The sequence below is a fragment of the Entelurus aequoreus genome, linkage group LG16, assembly GCF_033978785.1.
Source record: "Entelurus aequoreus isolate RoL-2023_Sb linkage group LG16, RoL_Eaeq_v1.1, whole genome shotgun sequence".
Classification (NCBI taxonomy): Eukaryota; Metazoa; Chordata; class Actinopteri; order Syngnathiformes; family Syngnathidae; genus Entelurus; species Entelurus aequoreus.
In genome coordinates, this window is record NC_084746.1 from 49,830,382 (window position 1) to 49,853,116 (window position 22,735).

Consider the following 22,735-nt stretch of genomic DNA (forward strand, 5'->3'; position numbering starts at 1 on the left):
AAAACAATATAAAAACAGTTACATAGAAACTAGTAATTAATGAAAATGAGTAAGGCTGCAGCTAACGATTATTTTTCTAACGATTAATCTATAGATTATTTTTTTCGATTAATCGGTTAATCTATAGATTTTTTCGATTAATCTATAGATTATTTTTCCTTTTACCGATTATTTTTTTCTTTAAAATGAAGATGAAAAAATAAATGTAGGCCCATTTTTTCAAAAGGCATGGCATTTATTTACAAAAAAAAAGAAGTATGGCCACTCAGTCAACATTGACAACAACATGACAAAATATTCTGTAACAATGTAAACCTTTAAAACTTTTAACATTTAACAAAATTAAAAGTAGCTTATTTGCTTTTTAATGTGCAAATATAAAAGTCAACATCCAGTGCAAATCTTAATATTCTGCAATAGTATAAGCATTTCAAAAGTAAAAGTATTGCTTATTTTGCTTTAAAATGTGCAAAAATAAAGATAAACATCCAATACAAAAAAGTGCAAAACTAAATATTCTGTAACAACAGTGTAAACATTTCAACAAAAGTGAAAGTATTGCTTATTTGCTAAAATGTGCAAAAATAAAGATAAACATCCAATACAAAAAAGTGCCAATCTAAATATTCTGGAGCACTGTAAACATTAAGTATTGCTTTTAAAATGTGCAAAATAAACATCCAGTCCAACACAGTACACAATAACCAATTCTACTCATTCCAGTGAGTGACTAACAGTTGTAATGAAGAAAGGTTAGCATGTCTACATGCTCTGGTTCTTTTCTTGTTTACAATATTCCCAGCAGCTGAAAATAGGCGCTCAGAAGGGGTCGATGTGGCTGGAACTGAGAGCTAATTAGCCTTCACCTCAAGCCAGGACTGCGAGTGAGCTGAGCTGCAGTTGAAGTTTCTAGAAGGTCAACGGGCTCATAGTGATGTTACTAGTAGTTGACTGGGAGGTGTTTATTATCATTCGGGGAGAGCCCGCTGCCTGATGCTCACCTGCTAAACACCTATCTGCTCCACGCTGAAGCGCTGACTACATGCGCTATGAATACGCACTGCTGATTGGCTGATAATGCTTCGTGTGTACCAATCAGATGGTTGTGTGGGTGGGACAATGCTGCGTGCTGAGACAGAGGCAGAAGGAGCAAAGCAGCTTGTTAACAGTTTAGCTTAGAAACTCGTTCGGTACACCCCCGTACCGAACCGAAAGCCCCGTACCGAAACGGTTCAACACAAAACACGTACCGTTACACCCCTAGCAGATACAAATGACACATTCATGTTTTTGTGTAATGATGACAACGTATGCTCGCGCGGACGATTGACTAGTTGATGGTTTTCTTTTCAAATGTTGGTTCATAGCCGTTGTGCTGCTATGATAGGCCATTTACGCTCGACACAGTGTGCATACAACAACATTATTAGGCCGTGTATTGAAATACTCCCACACTTTTCACGACTTTTGGCGTGATTCATTTTTCCCCCTCGCTCGCACCGTCTGCTTTGCGGTCCGCCATGACGGTAGTGTGACGTAAATATGCGACGCGTCGACGCACAAAAACGGCGTCGACGTATTTACGTAACCGATGACGTCGACGCGTCGTTTCAGCCTTAAGAATAAGTGAAATTAACTGTTAAAGGTTAGTACTATTAGTGGAGTAGCAGCACGCACAATCATGTGTGCTTACGGACTGTATCCCTTGCAGACTGTATTGATATATATTGATATATAATGTAGGAACCAGAATATTAATAACAGAAAGAAATGGGGGGAGGGAGGTTTTTTGGGTTGGTGCACTAATTGTAAGTGTATCTTGTGTTTTTTATGTTGATTTAATAAAAAATAATAATAATAAAAAAAAAATGATAATAAAAAACCGATACCGATAATTTCCGATATTACATTTTAAAGCATTTATTATCGGACATCTCTAATTATTATTATTAACAATGCGTCATGTGCTGACATTGATTCTGCTATTGCAACTGTTCTGTCGAATCTATCGAACGTTAATTATTTAAAAGATGAACTGAGAACGGTGGCAAGGATGTTTTGGCTCTTCTTCTGACCGGGTTTGGATTTCCCAGCGTCGCTTTCATCAGCGTCACGGGTTGATTTCCATGTGAGTGGTTGAAGTAGCACGTCATTCCAGATAACGGACAAGTGGTTTATCCGATCACATACAATTTTTTTTTACAAGCCTCCTGAAATACATCTCCTATTGAGCTCAGCGAACTACAAGGGTCTGGCGAGAGTCAGGTTAACACATTTTAGCTCTAGATCAAAAAGTTTAAAAGTCAAATTTTTGTCCGTACAGTCCACCTTGAGGACGCTGCATTAAAAACATCTTCATTCGCTTTACAGCTTGAAGCGCTACTCTTCTGTTATTCTGTAATGGACTTATAGATTCATCTTTTTTTTGCGAGGTCAATAGTTCTTTGTAAACCTTACAGGGCTGTACACACTTATTGATCCCTCTATACACAGTAGGTGTGTCTCATTTGTGTGATCACCTCCTCCACTCTAGGGGATGCTAATAATAAAACAGGATTAGGACATAAATCAGCAATTGACAGCATTGTCCAATACCCAGATTTTAATGCACGTTTTTTTCTTTTACTGCTAATTTCTTTTAAAGTTTCTCGGATAATCTTTTTTTTTTTAGATTATGTCTCATGTTTGTGTTTTGAGCGATTTAACTGCCACATTGCAACTATCCATCCATCCATCTTCTTCCGCTTATCCGAGGTCGGGTCGCGGGGGCAGCAGCCTAAGTAGGGAAACCCAGACTTCCCTCTCCCCAGCCACTTGGTCCAGCTCCTCCCGGGGGAACCCGAGGCGTTCCCAGGCCATTCGGGAAACATAGTCTTCCCAACGTGTCCTGGGTCTTCCCCGTGGCCTCCTACCGGTCGGACGTGCCCTAAACACCTCCCTAGGGAGGCGTTCGGGTGGCATCCTGACCAGATGCCCGAACCACCTCATCTGGCTCCTCTCCATGTGGAGGAGCAGCGGCTTTACTTTGAGCTCCCCCCGGATGGCAGAGCTTCTCACCCTATCTCTGAGGGAGAGCCCCGCCACCCGGCGGAGGAAACTCATTTCGGCCGCTTGTACCCGTGATCTTGTCCTTTCGGTCATAACCCAAAGCTCATGACCATAGGTGAGGATGGGAACGTAGATCAACCGGTAAATTGAGAGCTTTGCCTTCCGGCTCAGCTCCTTCTTCACCACAACGGATCGATACAGCGTCCGCATTACTGAAGACGCCGCACCGATCCGCCTGTCGATCTCACGATCCACTCTTCCCTCACTCGTGAACAAGACTCCGAGGTACTTGAACTCCTCCACTTGGGGCAGGGTCTCCTCCGCAACCCGGAGATGGCACTCCACCCTTTTCCGGGCGAGAACCATGGATTCGGACTTGGAGGTGCTGATTCTCATCCCAGTCGCTTCACACTCAGCTGCGAACCAATCCAGCGAGAGCTGAAGATCCTGGCCAGATGAAGCCATCAGGACCACATCATCTGCAAAAAGCAGAGACCTAATCCTGCAGCCACCAAACCGGATCCCCTCAACGCCTTGACTGCGCCTAGAAATTCTGTCCATAAAAGTTCAGAACAGAATGGGTGACAAAGGGCAGCCTTGGCGGAGTCCAACCCTCACTGGAAACGTGTCCGACTTACTGCCGGCAATGCGGACCAAACTCTGGCACTGATCATACAGGGAGCGGACCGCCACAATCAGACAGTCCGATACCCCATACTCTCTGAGCACTCCCCACAGGACTTCCCGAGGGACACGGTCGAATGCCTTCTCCAAGTCCACAAAACACATGTAGACTGGTTGGGCAAACTCCCATGCACCCTCAAGGACCCTGCCCAGAGTATAGAGCTGGTCCACAGTTCCACGACCAGGACAAAAACCACACTGAAAACGTAGATCGACCGGTAAATTGAGAGATTTTGCCTTCCGGCTCAGCTCCTTCTTCACCACAACGGATCGATACAGCGCCCGCATTACTGAAGACGCCGCACCGATCCGCCTGTCGACATTGCAACTATGAAAACATAAATGTGTCCACATCAGCGTTGAAAATAAAATAAAGAATGGCACCTCCGCCAAGGCTAAATAGTACGGGTGCTCAATAATTATCAGACCGACATGAGGAATTATGACTTTGTACCAATAAAACGGACAACTGTCATGATCCGTGGCCCGGATCATGTTTTGTTTAGTCATGTTCTGTTAGTTTTGGACTCCCTCAGTTCCTGTTTTGTGCAACCCTGGGTTTGTTTTGGTTACCATGGGTACTGATTGGGTTCACCTGCCTCTGGTTAGTGTTCGGCACGTTCACCTGCTGCCGAGCACTAATCAGAGAGCTACTTATTCACGTTTCTCGCCACGCTCCGTCTTTCTTCGTTGTTTGCTATATGCAACATGTTGGTATTCTTGTTTTCTAGCTCATGATTCCTCTTCTAAGTTTTTGCCTTAGCTTCCCGTGCGATCGACACACATCCCTTTTTTTTTGTTTTCTGTCTGTTTGTATCTACGGTGTATGATTTATGAGCAATAAATCATCTCCTACCTGCACGGCTTCGTCCGGAGTTGTCCGTCTGCATCCCGGGAGAACGACCCCGCAAAAACATGCGACCCCGACGTGACAACAACTTTAGAAAATAGCACAGATAAACAAAAAAAATGAAGAATTCTTCAATGAAGTGAGATTACATGTAATGTGCTATAAGTGGGTTAGGGTGAGCAAATCAAGCACTCCTTTTCTTCCTATCTGTGCAGCGCTGTATGGCCTGTCAAAAATGTCCCCCGAGCTCATTGTATACAAACATGGTGTCAATCATGTGGGACTTCTTCACTGTTTCAGAGGAAGACATTTCATGTGCTATATAAATAAACATTGATTGACATTGATTGATATTTGCCCCAAATGTTCGGCAAACATTCCGCGAAGAGGAATATATATACTGTGTGTGTGTGTGTGTGTGTGTGTGTGTGTGTGTGTGTGTGTGTGTGTGTGTGTGTGTGTGTGTGTGTGTGTGTGTGTGTGTGTGTGTGTGTGTGTGTGTGTGTGTGTGTGTGTGTGTGTATATATATATACAGTATATGCATGTATGTATGTATTTATGTATGTATGTATGTGTATATATATATATGTACACTACCGTTCAAAAGTTTGGGGTCACCCAAACAATTTAGTGGAATAGCCTTCATTTCTAAGAACAAGAATAGACTGTCGAGTTTCAGATGAAAGTTCTCTTTTTCTGGCCATTTTGAGCGTTTAATTGACCCCACAAATGTGATGCTCCAGAAACTCAATCTGCTCAAAGGAAGGTCAGTTTTGTAGCTTCTGTAACGAGCTAAAGTGTTTTCAGATGTGTGAACATGATTGCACAAGGGTTTTCTAATCATCAATTAGCCTTCTGAGCCAATGAGCAAACACATTGTACCATTAGAACACTGGAGTGATAGTTGCTGGAAATGGGCCTCTATACACCTATGTAGATATTGCACCAAAAACCAGACATTTGCAGCTAGAATAGTCATTTACCACATTAGCAATGTATAGAGTGTAGGGATGTCCGATAATGGCTTTTTGCCGATATCCGATATTCCGATATTGTCCAACTCTTTAATTACCGATACCGATATCAACCGATACCGATATCAACCGATACCGATATCAACCGATATATGCAGTCGTGGAATTAACACATTATTATGCCTAATTTGGACAACCATGTATGGTGAAGATAAGATACTTTTTTTTAAAAATAGTAAAATAAGATAAATAAATTAAAAACATTTTCTTGAATAAAAAAGAAAGTAAAACAATATAAAAACAGTTACATAGAAACTAGTAATTAATTAAAATTTGTAAAATTAACTGTTAAAGGTTAGTACTATTAGTGGAGCAGCAGCACGCACAATCATGTGTGCTTACGGACTGTATCCCTTGCAGACTGTATTGATATATATTGATATATAATGTAGGAACCAGAATTATGATAACAGAAAGAAACAACCCTTTTGTGTGAATGAGTGTAAATGGGGGAGGGAGGTTTTTTGGGTTGGTGCACTAATTGTAAGTGTATCTTGTGTTTTTTATGTTGATTTAATAAAAAAATTTAAAAAAATAAAAATAAAATAAAAACCGATACCGATAATAAAAAAAACGATACCGATAATTTCCTATATTACATTTTAACGCATATATCGGCCGATAATATCGGCCTGCCGATATTATCGGACATCTCTAATAGAGTGTATTTCTTTCAAGTTAAGACTAGTTTAAAGTTATCTTCATTGAAAAGTACAGTGCTTTTCCTTCAAAAATAAGGACATTTCAATGTGACCCCAAACTTTTGAACAGTAGTGTATGTATGTATATATAATGTATATGTGACTCCCAGTATGACATGCATTAAGCTACATACCCCCATTTAACGGCATTTATATCAATGGGCCCACATGTAAACTTAGACTTCTTAGACTTCCTTTTTATTGTCATTCAAATTTGAACTTTACAGTACAGATAAGAACAACATTTTGTTGCATTAGCTGGTTGTAGTGTCGGATAAAAGAACAATAAAGTGCAGATATAAGTAAATAGGTTACTGTACAGATAAATATATTGCACTTTTGCATATGCGTCCACGTTTATGGATGTATGTTATATTGTCTTTATATTCCAGCGAGTTAATCCATTTTTGGGGGGGAACTGAGGGGATTATTATGATGCGTTCAAGAGTCTTATGGCCTGAGGGGAGAAGCTGTTACAGAACCTGGAGGTTCTGCTACGGAGGCTGCGGAACCTCTTTCTAGAGTCCAGCAGTGAAAACAGTCCTTGGTGGGGGTGGGAGGAGTGTCTGCAGATTTTCTGAGCCCTGGTCAGGCAGCGGCTTTTTGCGATCTCCTGGATAGGAGGAAGAGGAGTCCTGGCGATTTTTTCTGCTGTCCTCACCACTCTCTGGAGAGACTTCCAGTCTGAGGCACTGCAGGCTCTGTTATGATTTTGCTTCCTGGTTTCGATGACCCGCCTTATCTTGCCTCTGATTGGCCAGTCCATAATGTTTCGCCCTAACCTTAGCCAATTGTTACTCGTCATACCAACACCAACCAATCATCATGGATTTTCTCAAGGGTTGGAATTGGGGGTTGAATCACCAAAATGATTCCCGAGCGGGGCCACCGCTGCTGCTCAATGCGCACCTCACCTCCCAGGGGGTGGAACAAGGGGATGGGTCAAATGCAGAGGATCATTTCACCACACCTAGTGTGTGTGTGACTATCAGTGGTACTTTAACTTTACCCCATAGCCATAGTACATGTTTAATGTACCGTATTTTTCGGACTATAAGTCGCAGTTTTTTTTATAGTTTGGCCGGGGGTGCGACTTATACTCAGGAGCGACTTATGTGTGAAACTATTAACACATTAGCGTAAAATATCAAATAATATTATTGATGTCATTCACGTAAGAGACTAGACGTATAAGATTTCATGGGATTTAGCGATCAGGAGTGACAGATTGTTTGGTAAACGTATAGCATGTTCTATATGTTATAGTTATTTGAATGACTCTTACCGTAATATGTTACGTTAACATACCAGGCACGTTCTCAGTTGGTTATTTATGCCTCATATAACGTACACTTATTCAGCCTGTTGTTCACTATTCTTTATTTATTTTAAATTGCCTTTCAAATGTCTATTCTTGGTGTTGGGTTTTATCAAATACATTTCCCCAAAAAATGCGACTTATACTCCAGTGCGACCTATATATGTTTTTTTCCTTCTTTATTATGCATTTTTGGCTGGTGCGACTTATACTCCGGAGTGACTTATACTCCGAAAAATACGGTAAACAAAAACAGAATGCTGGACGACAGCAAAGACTTACTGTGGAGCAAAGACGGCGTTCACTATTCTTTTTTTTATTTTAAATTGCCTTTCAAACATCTATTCTTGGTGTTGGATTTTATCAAATAATTTTCCCCAAAAAATGCGACTTATATATGTTTTTTCCTTCTTTATTATGCATTTTCGGCCGGTGCGACTTATACTCCGGAGTGACTTATACTCCGAAAAATACGGTAAACAAAAACAGAATGCTGGACGACAGCAAAGACTTACTGTGGAGCAAAGACGGCGTTCACTATTCTTTTTTTATTTTAAATTGCCTTTCAAACATCTATTCTTGGTGTTGGATTTTATCAAATAATTTTCCCCCAAAAATGCGACATATATGTTTTTTCCTTCTTTATTATGCATTTTCGGCCGGTTCGACTTATACTCCGGAGCGACTTATACGGTATATCGCCGCAAACTCCTGTTTCCGGTTCTATCATCATCATCATCATCAATTCTCTCTTCGCTGTGAATGAAAGATGTCAAATGAAGCATGAACATTTCAAGAACATCTGCACTAAAAACCTGTAGTTTAAAGTTGCAATGTTTTCTTTTATTCTTCAGTGTAAACTTGATCCAAGCGAATCAGTTGAAAGAGGAGGCATCCACAGAGCTAATCCGTGTTGTTTCAGGACGACAAGGAGGAAGACATGTGTGAGGAGGAGGAGGAGGAGCTGGTCGGAAACGGGACAAATAACACGGCCAACAGGAAGAGGCAGCTGTGGTGGGAATACCGGCAAGGCACCGATGAGAAAAATGTACGTTGGGTGTTGAGCTATCTCCGCGTTCTGGTCTACCTGCTTTATCTCTGTGCTGCTACCATTTATAACTGGCTGCAGCAATATTGTAAAGTTATTATTCCCCCTGACCGGCTGAAAATACCCAACTGTGCCCTTTGCTTTGTTCTGCAATAGTAGGGAGAGAAGCTTGATGCTAACATGCCTTTGCCTTGTTTGCTCTTTTCTTTTCCGACATTAGCTCCTCTCTACCCAGGACGGCATCAGTACAACCGAGGTACATATGCACCCCCTGTCCTGTTTGTGAGCCATGATGTTTGGGTGCCAGACACTTTGTTAGGCACCATCCAATACAAGAGCTACTGTATATCACAAATTCTGCCTTTTATTTGGATTTTCCATTCAATTGTGTCAGCATGGTCGTGGTCAAAAGTTGACATACACTTGTAAAGAACATAATGTCATGGCTGTCTTGTGTTTCCAATAACTTCTACAACTCTTGTTTTTTTGTGATAGAGTGATTGGAGCACATACTTGTTGGTCACAAAAAAACATTCATGAAGTTTGGTTCTTTTATGTATTTATTACGGATCTACTGAAAATGTGAGCAAATCTGCTGGGTCAAAAGTATACATACAGCAATGTTAATATTTGCTTACATGTCCCTTGGCAAGTTTCACTGCAATAAGGCGCTTTTGGTAGCCATCCACAAGCTTCTGGTGGAATTTTTGACCACTCCTCTTGACAAAATTGGTGCAGTTCAACTAAATGTGTTGGTTTTCTGACATGGACTTGTTTCTTCAGCATTGTCCACACGTTTAAGCCAGGACTTTGGTAAAGCCATTGTAAAACTTTAATTGTAGCCGGATTTAGCCATTCCTTTACCACTTTTGACGTGTGTTTGGGGTCATTGTCTTGTTGGAACACCCAACTGCGCCCAAGACCCAACCTCTGACTACATCTGACCACAGAACTTTCCTCCAGACGGTCTTATATTTGTCCATGTGATGTCAGATGAAACAAAAAATTGTGTGTGACAATCATTGGTACTTTAACTTTAACTTTAACAACACCCAGCAATATGTTTGGAGGAGAAAAGGTGAGGCCTTTAATCCCAGGAACACCACTCCTACCGTCAAGCATGGTGGTGGCAGTATTACACTCTGGGCCTGTTTTGCTGCTTTTGGTGCTTTACAGCAGTGGTCCCCAACCACCGGACCGATTGGTACCGGGCCAAGAAATTAAAAAAATATTTTTTTAAGATTAAATCAACATAAAAAACACAATATATACATTATATATCAATATATATCAATACAGTCTGCATGGATACAGTCCGTAAGCACACATGATTGTATTTCTTTATGAAAAAAAAAAAGAATTCCACCCCCCCGGTCCGTGGAACAAATTTTCAAGCGTTGACTGGTCCCCAGCTACAAAAAGGTTGGGGACCACTGCTTTACAGAGAGTAAATGGGACAATGAAAAAGGAGGATTACCTCCAAATTCTTCAGGACAACCTAATCCGGGCTGATGATTTTGTGTACGTCTACACTACCGTTCAAAAGTTTGGGGTCACATTGAAATGTCCTTATTTTTGAAGGAAAAGCACTGTACTTTTCAATGAAGATAACTTTAAACTAGTCTTAACTTGAAAGAAATACACTCTATACATTGCTAATGTGGTAAATGACTATTCTAGCTGCAAATGTCTGCTTTTTGGTGCAATATCTACATAGGTGTATAGAGGCCCATTTCCAGCAACTATCACTCCAGTGTTCTAATGGTACAATGTGTTTGCTCATTGGCTCAGAAGGCTAATTGATGATTAGAAAACCCTTGTGCAATCATGTTCACACATCTGAAAACAGTTTAGCTCGTTACAGAAGCTACAAAACTGACCTTCCTTTGAGCAGATTGAGTTTCTGGAGCATCACATTTGTGGGGTCAATTAAACGCTCAAAATGGCCAGAAAAAGAGAACTTTCATCTGAAACTCGACAGTCTATTCTTGTTCTTAGAAATGAAGGCTATTCCACAAAATTGTTTGGGTGACCCCAAACTTTTGAACGGTAGTGTATATATATATATATGTATTGTGGCCAAACAGCTCAATTTTTGTTTCATCTGACCACAGAACTTTCCTCCAGAAAGTCTCATCTTTGTCCATGTGATGTCAGATGAAACAAAAATTGAGCTGTTTGGCCACAATACCCAGCAATATGTTTGGAGGAGAAAAGGTGAGGCCTTTAATCCCAGGAACACCATTCCTACCGTCAAGCATGGTGGTGGTAGTATTATGCTCTGGGCCTGTTTTGCTGCCAATGGAACTGGTGCTTTACAGAGAGTAAATGGGGCAATGAAAAAGGAGGATTACCTCCAAATTCTTCAGGACAACCTAAAATCGTCAGCCCCGGAGGTTGGGTCTTGGGCGCAGTTGGGTGTTCCAACAGGACAATGACCCCAAACACACGTCAAAAGTGGTAAAGGAATGGCTAGATCAGGCTAGAATGAAGGTTTTAGAATGGCCTTCCCAAAGTCCTGACTTAAACGTGTGGACCAGGGGTCACCAACGCGGTGCCCGCGGGCACCAGGTAGCCCGTAAGGACCAGATGAGTAGCCCGCTGGCCTGTTCTAAAAATAGCTCAAATAGCAGCACTTACCAGTGAGCTGCCTCTATTTTTTAAATTTTTTTCTTTTACTAGCGAGCTGGTCTCGCTTTGCTCGACATTTTTAATTCAAAGAGAGACAAAACTCAAATAGAATTTGAAAATCCAAGAAAATATTTTAAAGACTTGGTCTTCACTTGTTTAAATAAATTCATTAATTTTTTTACTTTGCTTCTTATAACTTTCAGAAAGACAATTTTAGAGAAAAAATACAACCTTAAAAATGATTTTAGGATTTTTAAACACATATACCTTTTTACCTTTTAAGTTCCTTCCTCTTCTTTCCTGACAATTTAAATCAATGTTCAAGTAAATTAATTTTTTTATTGTAAAGAATAATAAATACATTTTGATTTAATTCTTCATTTTAGCTTCTGTTTTTTCGACGAAGAATATTTGTGAATTATTTCTTCAAACTTATTATGATTAAAATTCAAAAAAAATATTCTGGCAAATATAGAAAATCTGTAGAATCAAATTTAAATCTTATTTCAAAGTCTTTTTAATTTCTTTTAAAAATGTTGTTCTGGAAAATCTAGAAGAAATAATGATTTGTCTTTGTTAGAAATATAGCTTGGTCCAATTTGTTATATATTATAACAAAGTGCAGATTGGAGGTTAACCTATTTAAAACATGACATCAAAATTGTAAAATTAATCTTAAACAGGAAAAATTATTAATGATGTTCCATAAATTATTTTTTTAATTTTTTCAAAAAGATTCAAATTAGCTAGTTTTTCTCTTCTTTTTTTCGGTTGAATCTTGAATTTTATAGAGTCGAAATTGAAGATAAACTATGTTTCAAAATTTAAATTTCGTGTTTTCTCCTCTTTTAAATCGTTCAATTAAGTGTAAATATCATTAATTATAAATAATAACAGAGTTAAAGGTAAATTGAGCAAATTGGCTATTTCTGGCAATTTATTGGAGTGTGTATCAAACTGGTAGCCCTTCGCATTAATCAGTACCCAAGAAGTAGCTCTTGGGTACTGATTAATGCAACAAGTATGTGCTCCAATCACTCTATTACAGGGGTCACCAACGCGGTGCCCGCGGGCACCAGGTAGCCCGTAAGGACCAGATGAGTAGCTCGCAGGCCTGTTCTAAAAATAGCTCAAATAGCAGCACTTACCAGTGAGCTGCCTCTATTTTTTAAATTGTATTTATTTACTAGCAAGCTGGTCTCGCTTTGCCTGACATTTTTAAATCTAAGAGAGACAAAACTCAAATAGAATTTGAAAATCCAAGAAAATATTTTAAAGACTTGGTCTTCTCTTGTTTAAATAAATTCATAATTTTTTTTTACTTTGCTTCTTATAACTTTTAGAAAGACAATTTTAGAGAAAAAATACAACCTTAAAAATGATTTTAGGATTTTTAAACACATATACCTTTTTACCTTTTAAATTCCTTCCTCTTCTTTCCTGACAATTTAAATCAATGTTCAATTATTTTATTTTTTTTATTGTAAAGAATAATAAATCAATTTTAATTTAATTCTTCATTTTAGCTTCTGTTTTTTCGACGAAGAATATTTGTGAAATATTACATATAAAAAATTCTGGCAAATCTAAAAAATCTGTAGAATCAAATTTAAATCTTATTTCAAAGTCTTTTGAATTTCTTTTAAAATTTTTGTTCTGGAAAATCTAGAAGAAATAATGATTAGTCTTTGTTAGAAATATAGCTTCGTCCAATTTGTTATATATTTTAACAAAGTGTAGATTGGAGTTTAACCTATTTAAAACATGTCATCAAAATATTACAATTAATCTTAATCAGGAAAAATTACTAATGATGTTCCATAAATTATTTTTTTTAATTTTTTCAAAAAGATTCAAATTAGCTAGTTTTTGTCTTCTTTTTTTTGGTTGAATTTTGAATTTTAAAGAGTCGAAATTGAAGATAAACTATGTTTCAAAATTTAATTGTCATTTTTTTTCATGTTTTCTCCTCTTTTAAACCGTTCAATTAAGTGTAAATATCATTAATTATTAATAATAACAGAGTTAAAGGTAAATTGAGCAAATTGGCTATTTCTGGCAATTTATTGAAGTGTGTATCAAACTGGTAGCCCTTCGCATTAATCAGTACCCAAGAAGTAGCTCTTGCTTTCAAAAAGGTTGGTGACCCCTGGTCTATTACAAAAAAATAAGAGTTGTAGAAATGATTGGAAACTCAAGACAGCCATGACATTGTTCTTTACAAGTGTATGTAAACATTTGACCACGACTGTAGGTCTTTTATCTAAAATACGTTCAAAGCACCTCTTATCTTCTAAGCTCTTTAAGTTACTTTGTCATTTTGATCCCGCAACAAACGTTTGTTCGTGCTTTAACATGCCATGTTTCACAGGTTGTACTCGCCCCAAATGGTACATCCTTCGACTTTGTCACCGATAACGGCCCTGTCTATCTGGACTTGTACTCCACCCCGCACTACAAAACGGACCAGTCCGATAATTGTACAGGTGAGCTTCCTGCAGTGGCCGACACGAGCAAATGCCAAGCAACGTGGAAATGCTCCAAACACAGACATGATCCGAAACCAACAACACTCAGACACAATGAAACAAATGCAACACAAACATGCGGCAAAGGGAAATTGCCGCATTGCCACGGACACATGAGATAAAAGCTGCAAGTTCACGGTACAAAATGGAAGTCATCCATGCTGCCAGGGTTGCTGATCGGGGGTATCTGCCTTAAGATGTAACATTTTATAAGCAACTCATTTCTAAGGCCATGTAAACAGAAACATAAGTAAAAATGTACCTTTTCATTCCGTCAACTTTCTTCTGGGCTGATGTCTTTAAAGACTGGCTAACTTTCGTTATGTTTTGTGAACTTGCTGTATTTCTCCTATGCATATGTTGTTTTTTTTAATTTTTGTTTTTTTTGCAATTATTTTTTAACGTCATTTATCTAAAAGTGCACCTTTTTTTCTTTTCTTTTTTTTCTTTTTTCTTAATCAATCCAACAAAACAATACACATCAATACTAGAGATGTCCGATAATATCGGTCTGCCAATATTATCGGCCGATAAATGCGTTAAAATGTAATATCGGAAATTATCGGTATCGGTTTTTTATTATCAGTATCGTTTTGTTTTTTGTTGTTTTTTTTTTAAAAATGTTTATTAAATCCACATAAAAAACACAAGATACACTTACAATTAGTGCACCAACCCAAAAAACCTCCCTCCCCCATTTACACTCATTCACACAAAAGGGTTGTTTCTTTCTGTTATTAATATTCTGCTTCCTACATTATATATCAGTATATATCAATACAGTCTGCAAGGGATACAGTCCGTAAGCACACATGATTGTGCGTGCTGCTGGTCCACTAATAATACTAACCTTTAACAGTTAATTTTACAAATTTTCATTCATTACTAGTTTCTATGTAACTCTTTTTATATTGTTTTACTTTCTTTTTTATTCAAGAAAATGTTTTTAATTTATGTATCTTATTTGATTTGATTAATTTTTTTAAAAAGTACCTTATCTTCACCATACCTGGTTGTACAAATTAGGCATAATAATGTGTTAATTCCACGACTGTATATATCGGTTGATATCGGTATCGGCTGATATCGGTATCGGTAATTAAAGAGTTGGACAATATCGGCATATCGGATATCGGCAAAAAGCCATTATCGGACATCCCTAATCAATACCATAATAAAGCAATAATGAAATCCAATTCCAAAACCAAACCCGACCCAGCAACATTCAGAATAGCAATCAACAGAGCAATTGAGAGGACACACAAACATGACACAAAACAATCTAAAAGCAGTCAAACAAAAATGAACATTATCAACAACAGTATCAATATTAGTAAAAATGTCAACATAAGCAGTGATTAAAAATCCCTCATTGACATTATCATTACAGACATTTATAAAAACTAAAAACAAACAAACAAAATAAAAGAACAATAGTGTCACAGTGGCTTACACTTACATCGCATCTCATAAGCTTGACAACACACTGTGTCAAATATTTTCCACAAAGATAAAATAAGTCATATTTTTGGTTCATTTAATAGTTAAAACAAATTTAAATAATGGATCCCATACTCCAATATATGACTCATTATTAGGGATGTCCGATAATGGCTTTTTGCCGATATGCGATATTCCAATATAACTCTTTAATTACCGATACCGATATCAAGCGATATATGCAGTCGTGGAATTAACACATTATTATGCCTAATTTGGACAACCAGGTATGGTGAAGATAAGGTACTTTTTAAAAAATAAAAATAAATAAGATAACTAAATTAAAAACATTTTCTTGAATAAAAAAGAAAGTACAACAATATAAAAAAAACAGTTACATAGAAACTAGTAATTAATGAAAATGAGTAAAATGAACTGTTAAAGGTTAGTACTATTAGTGGACCAGCAGCACGCACAATCCTGTGTGCTTACGGACTGTATCCCTTGCAGACTGTATTGATATATATTGATATATAATGTAGGAACCAGAATATTGATAACAGAAAGAAATGGGGGGAGGGAGGTGTTTTGGGTTGGTGCACTAATTGTAAGTGTATCTTGTGTTTTTTATGTTGATTTAATTAAAAAAAAAAAAAAAAAAACAACAACGATACAGATAATAAAAAAAACGATACCGATAATTTCCGATATTACATTTTAACGCATCCCTACTCATTATCTAAACTAAAATGCAGTTTTTTCTACTGATATCATCTCCTTTGCTTGTGTATACCAGTCAGTATGTGTTGGACTATACAACATCTATCCATTTTTTTAAAATATTGCCCTTTTTGTTCTTATGCATATTGAAAGAAATGCATTTTTACACTTTGATGACACGCATATGTTTTTGATTCTGCAGCGTCTATGGCAAATGCTCTAAGACTGCAAGGGATTTTACCTGAAATGTAAAAAAAGTGGTCAAATACACTGCAAAAACTGAAATCTAAGTAAGATGAAATATCTCAAATAAGGGTGATATTTGCTATTTTGGAAAACCTTGTTACATTGTTTAATGCATCCAGCGGGGCATCACAACAGAATTAGGCATAACAATGTGTTAATTACACGACTGTATATATCGTATCGGTTGATATCGGAATCGGTAATTAAGAGTTGGACAATATCGGATCTCGGCAAAAAAGCCATTATCGGATATCTCTAAACATGACAATGAAAAAAATAAACCAAGTGTGATCATTATGTTGACGACGAGCTGCGTGTTCTGTGTCCAACCAGAGAAGGAGGACATGTCCGCTCTATGAGGTGAATCTCCCTCCGAAGGACGGGGCACCGGAATCAGGCGAGGAGAAGTCCGAGGAAGACGAGGACGCCATAAGGAAGAGAGGAGTGGGCGCAGGTGGTAAAGGTCTTCCACTTCATCATGAAGCAGAGCTACATCTGCGCTCTCATCGCCATGATGGTAAGCCTCTAAAAACATCTTCTCGTTTCGAATTCATGACGGTCCTTCTGTGCTTTCTGCAGGCCTGGAGCATCACCTACATTACGTGGCTGACCTTCGTCTTCCTCATTTGGTCCTGCATGCTGTGGATGATGCGCGACCGAAGACGCTACGCCATGTTGTCCTCGCCTTTCATGGTGGCCTACGGCAACCTGCTGATAGTTCTGCAATACATCTTCAGCTTCGAAGCATCGAACATGTCACAGGTCTCTCCGTCGTGAAGAAAAACCTGTTCCACTCCCTTTCCTCGAAGGTTCGGACCTGTGTATATGTTCAATCATGTTTTGTTTGAGTGTACCTAATATGTGTCCACTGCGTGTAGGTCTTGTGTCTACTGAGCTTCTGGCTTCTGCTGAGGCAGACGCTTACAGAGAGGTCAGAAAAACAAAAGGAGGACGAGACGGGCCTCTCAGACGTTCACGTGAGGACCAAAAGATAAAGGGTGAAATCAGAAGAGGCGACGTCTGGAATGCAGGTCCTGATTGACACGCTGTGTGTTTATAGAGGTGGAGGAGTCCGAGCATGAGGACGAGCAGGACATCATGCACGTGCTGGGCAGTATGGTCATGGCCATGCTGGTCAAATATTGGATCTACATCTGCGGCGGCATGTTCTTCTTCGTCAGCTTCGAGGAACCATTGTCATGTACAAGATCCTCTACATGATGATGTTCCTCTCCTGTGTGGCGCTCTACCAGGTACATCAAGACGCCTTTCTGTTAATTCAATGGACACATTATTATGTAGACCAGGGGTCACCAACGCGGTGCCCGCGGGCACCAGGTAGCCCGTAAGGACCAGATGAGTAGCCCGCAGGCCTGTTCTAAAAATAGCTCAAATAGCAGCACTTACCAGTGAGCTGCCTCTATTTTTAAATTGTATTTATTTACTAGCAAGCTGGTCTCGCTTTGCCCAACATTTTTAAATCTAAGAGAGACAAAACTCAAATAGAATTTGAAAATCCAAGAAAATATTTTAAAGACTTGGTCTTAACTTGTTTAAATAAATTCATAATTTTTTTTACTTTGCTTCTTATAACTTTTAGAAAGACAATTTTAGAGAAAAAATACAACCTTAAATGATTTTAGGATTTTTAAACACATATACCTTTTTACCTTTTAAATTCCTTCCTCTTCTTTCCTGACAATTTAAATCAATGTTCAAGTATTTTTATTTTTTTTATTGTAAAGAATAATAAATCAATTTTAATTTAATTCTTCATTTAGCTTCTGTTTTTTCGACGAAGAATATTTGTGAAATATTATATATAAAAAATCTGGCAAATCTAAAAAATCTGTAGAATCAAATTTAAATCTTATTTCAAAGTCTTTTGAATTTCTTTAAAATTTTTGTTCTGGAAAATGTAGAAGAATAATGATTTGTCTTTGTTAGAATAATAGTTTGGTCCAATTTGTTATATATTCTAACAAAGTGCAGATTGGATTTTAACTATTTAAAACATGTCATCAAATTCTAAAATTAATCTTAATCAGGAAAAATTACTAATGATGTTCCATAAATTCTTTTTTAAATTTTTTCAAAAGATTCAAATTAGCTAGTTTTTGTCTTCTTTTTTTCGGTTGAATTTTGAATTTTAAAGAGTCGAAATTGAAGATAAACTATGTTTCAAAATTTAATTGTCATTTTTTTCATGTTTTCTCCTCTTTTAAACCGTTCAATTAAGTGTAAATATCATTAATTATTAATAATAACAGAGTTTTTTTCATTTCATTTTTATTTATCTCCTTCATTGATGTGCATCTTTGATAGACAATTATAACACAATTATTCAGTTACACCGTTACACACCAATGCCTGAGAAGGAGCAGGATGAAGAAAAATCTTATATTTTCCTGCCCCCTTCACATAATACATAGTCTTACTTAATGATATGTGAACCAACAATTACATCCAAATATAACGAAAACAAAACAAAACAAAACAAACAAAAAAATACGAGTGCAAAACTTCATGAAGTACAAACCGAACAAAAAAACAAAAGAAGTAATATACACCTCACGGGATGATACAAAACAAATACAAAGCCAGGCAAAAAACAAGTAAATTAATAAATATAAAGCAAAGGTAAATTGAGCAAATTGGCTATTTCCGGCAATTTATTTAAGTGTGTATCAAACTGGTAGCCCTTCGCATTAATCACTACCCAAGAAGTAGCTCTTGGTTTCAAAAAGGTTGGTGACCCCTGATGTAGACAATATGATTAGATCCAATACAAATTTATTTATTTAACCATACAATACAATTCATATTATTGCGGGTATAGTTTTGGTGTTTTTGATAGACAGTTTTAATCCAAACCGCCCGTGGTTAGAGTGTCCGCCCTGAGATTGGTAGGTCGTGAGTTCAAACCCCGGCCCGAGTCATACCAAAGACTATAAAAATGGGACCCATTACCTCCCTGCTTGGCACTCAGCATCAAGGGTTGGAATTGAGGTTTGAATCAGTGTTTTTCAACCAGTGTGCCGTGAGATACAGTCTGGTGTGCCGTGGGAGTAATTTCACCTATTTGGGTTAAAAATATTTTTTGCAAACCTGTAATTATAGTCTCCAAATGATGTGTTGTTGTTGAGTGGTCGGTGCTGTCTAGAGCTCGGTAGAGTAACCATGTAATACTCCATATTCCATATCAGTAGGTGGTAGCCGGTAGCTAATTGCTTTGTAGATGTCGGAAACAGCGGGAGGCAGTGTGCAGGTAAAAAGGTATGCTTGAACCAAAAATCAACAAAAGGTGAGTGCCCCTAAGAAAAGGCATTGAAGCTTAGGGAAGGCTATGCAGAACGAAACTAAGACTGAACTGGCTACAAAGTACCGTTTTTTTCGGACTATAAGTCGCAGTTTTTTTCATAGTTTGGCCAGGGGTGCGACTTATACTCAGGAGCGACTTATGTGTGAAATTATTAACACATTACCGTAAAATATCAAATAATATTATTTAGCTCATTCACGTAAGAGACTAGACGTATAAGATTTCATGGGATTTAGCGATTAGGAGTGACAGATTGTTTGGTAAACGTATAGCATGTTCTCTATGTTATAGTTATTTGAATGACTCTTACCATAATATGTTACGTTAACATACCAGTTGGTTATTTATGCCTCATATAACGTACACTTATTCAGCCTGTTGTTCACTATTCATTATTTATTTTAAATTGCCTTTCAAATGTCTATTCTTGGTGTTGGCTTTTATCAAATACATTTCCCCTAAAAATGCGACTTATACTCCAGTGCGACTTATATATGTTTTTTTCCTTCTTTATTATGCATTTTCGGCTGGTGCGACTTATACTCCGAAAAATACGGTAAACAAAAACACAATGCTGGACGACAGCAAAGACTTACTGTGGAGCAAAGACGCCGTCCACAAAGTACATCCGAACATGACATGACAATCAACAATGTCCCCACTAAGACGGATAAAAACAACTACAAAATTTTGGATTGCTAAAACAAAGTAGATGCGGGAAATATCACTCAAAGGAAGACATGAAACTGCTACAGGAAAATACCAAAAAAAGAGAAAAAGCCACCAAAATAGGAGCGCAAGACAAGAACTAAGACACTACACACAGGAAAACAGAAAACAACTCCAAATAAGTCAGGGCGTGATGTGACAGGTGGTGACAGTACACCTACTTTGAGACAAGAGCTATATTGATGCATGCTTGGTTATGGTTTAAAGTCATATCCAACAATTGCGACAACGACTTTTTACTGTCAACCGAGTTTTGTTTTTTAATGATTTCTGCTGGTGGCGTGCCTCCGCATTTTTTCAACGCAAAAAATGTGCCTCTGCTCAAAAAAGGTTGAAAAACACTGGGATAAATCACCGAAATGATTCCCGAGCGTGGCCACCGCTGCTGCTCACTGCTCCCCTCATCTCCCAGTAGGTGGACCAAGGGGAAGGGTCAAATGCAGAGGGTAATTTCACCACACTTAGTGTGTGTGTGTGTGAGTGAGACTATCAGTGGTACTTTACCTTTAATTACTCATCAAAGGGGGCTGTTTGCAACCTAACGGGCGCTAACTCTGTTTTAAGCATTGTATACCCCCCTTTTACGACTTTCAGCACATAATGACATACTGTAACTGTGTCCGTATGGAACACGTGCAGGCACATTAACGTTATGTGCAGTTAGCTAATGATTGCAATTTAGCTACTACAGAATGGGCTGCAACTTGTTGGTTGCTTCTCTGGGACTGGTTCTGTGTATGTGCACGTACATGTGGCGTAACATTGGTGAGTGACAAACAAGTTCCTCGAACCGACGAGCAATTTTCATTAGAGATGTCCGATAATATCGGTCTGCCGATATTATCGGACGATAAATGCGTTAAAATGTAATATCGGAAATTATCGGTATCGTTTTTTTTTAATTATCAGTATCGTTTTTTTTGTTTGTTTTTATCAAATCCACATAAAAACACAAGATACACTTACAATTAGTGCACCAACCCAAAAAACCTCCCTCCCCATTTACACTCATTCACACAAAAGGGTTGTTTCTTTCTGTTATTAATATTCTGCTTCCTACATTATATATCAATATATATCAATACAGTCTGCAAGGGATACAGTCCGTAAGCACACATGATTGTGCGTGCTGCTGCTCCACTAATAGTACTAACCTTTAACAGTTAATTTTACTAATTTTCATTCATTACTAGTTTCTATGTAACTGTTTTTATATTGTTGTACTTTCTTTTTTATTCAAGAAAAATGTTTTTATTTATTTATCTTATTTTACAATTTTTTTAAAAAGTACCTTATCTTCACCATACCTGGTTGTCCAAATTAGGCATAATAATGTGTTAATTCCACGACTGCATATATTGGTTGATATCGGTATCGGTTGATATCGGTATCGGTAATTAAAGAGTGGGACAATATCGGAATATCGGCAAAAGCCATTATCGGACATCCCTACTAATAATACTAACCTTTAACAGTTAATTTTACAAATTTTCATTAATTACTAGTTTCTATGTAACTGTTTTTTATATTGTTTTACTTCTTTTTTATTCAAGAAAATGTTTTTAATTTATTTATCTTATTTTATTTGATTCATTTTTTTAAAAAGTACCTTATCTTCACCATACCTGGTTGTCCAAATTAGGCATAAAAATGTGTAATAATAATAATAATAATTCCACGACTGTATATATCGGTTGATATCGGTATCGGTAATTAAAGAGTTGGACAGTATCGGCATATCGGATATCGGCAAAAAGCCATTATTGGACATCCCTACTTGGGAGTGTTTGGCAAGTATTGGCGGTGTGCACCGCCTACAGGACTGGAGTGAAATAACATTGCACGTAATGATTTAGAGGCAGAGTTTTTGATTGTATTGGATATCATCAGATTGTGCAGGTACATCTAATGCTGTGGCCAGAAAGTATTTCAACCACATTCCCAAAACCGTGTGTTCCAAATTGCCAATTCAATAATGGCCTGGAAAGGAGGAGCTGACCGTTAATGCGGCGTTGTAAAAATTGACTGCTTTATAATCGAATGGCCCATAAAACCGAAGCAGTCGCTCTGCGTCCCCTTGAGCGCACTTTGTCATTGAGCGCACTGTGTCATTGAGCGCACTGTGTCATTGAGCGCACTGTGTCATTGAGCGCACTGTCATTGCGCGCGTCGCTGCAGTTAATGGCTGACCGTTAGCTCCATAAAACCCACTTATCGTAACGGTCTCCCCGTGTAGGTCCATTACGAGTGGTGGCGAAGAATCCTGAAGTACTTCTGGATGTCGGTGGTGATGTACACCATGCTGGTGCTCATCGCTGTTTACACCTTCCAGTTCAGATCCGACACAGCGGGCAACAAAGACAGGTGTGCGCCAGGTTTATGAATCGGCCTCCCAAACCTGGCAAGTTTGACACGCAAGTCCTGATTTTATTTTG

The 22,735-nt window shown here is 38.0% G+C and overlaps 2 protein-coding genes across 2 annotated transcripts in view; both read left to right on the top strand.

Annotated features, from left to right (window-relative positions):
* The window catches only part of LOC133631222 (piezo-type mechanosensitive ion channel component 2-like), a 39,152-nt gene extending 22,544 nt beyond the window's left edge, over positions 1 to 16,608 (top strand). Inside the window, exons 6-9 of the mRNA XM_062023381.1 lie at positions 8,559 to 8,684; positions 8,905 to 8,940; positions 13,687 to 13,801; positions 16,583 to 16,608. Coding sequence (XP_061879365.1) covers positions 8,559 to 8,684; positions 8,905 to 8,940; positions 13,687 to 13,801; positions 16,583 to 16,608 — 303 coding nt within the window. The remainder of the gene's footprint in view (positions 1 to 8,558; positions 8,685 to 8,904; positions 8,941 to 13,686; positions 13,802 to 16,582) is intronic.
* Positions 16,609 to 17,347: 739 nt separating this feature from the next.
* LOC133631224 (piezo-type mechanosensitive ion channel component 2-like) overlaps positions 17,348 to 22,735 on the top strand; it is a 34,643-nt gene continuing 29,255 nt past the window's right edge. The window contains exons 1-3 of the mRNA XM_062023382.1: positions 17,348 to 17,383; positions 17,431 to 17,502; positions 22,537 to 22,664. Of these exons, the coding sequence (XP_061879366.1) occupies positions 17,348 to 17,383; positions 17,431 to 17,502; positions 22,537 to 22,664 (236 nt within the window). The remainder of the gene's footprint in view (positions 17,384 to 17,430; positions 17,503 to 22,536; positions 22,665 to 22,735) is intronic.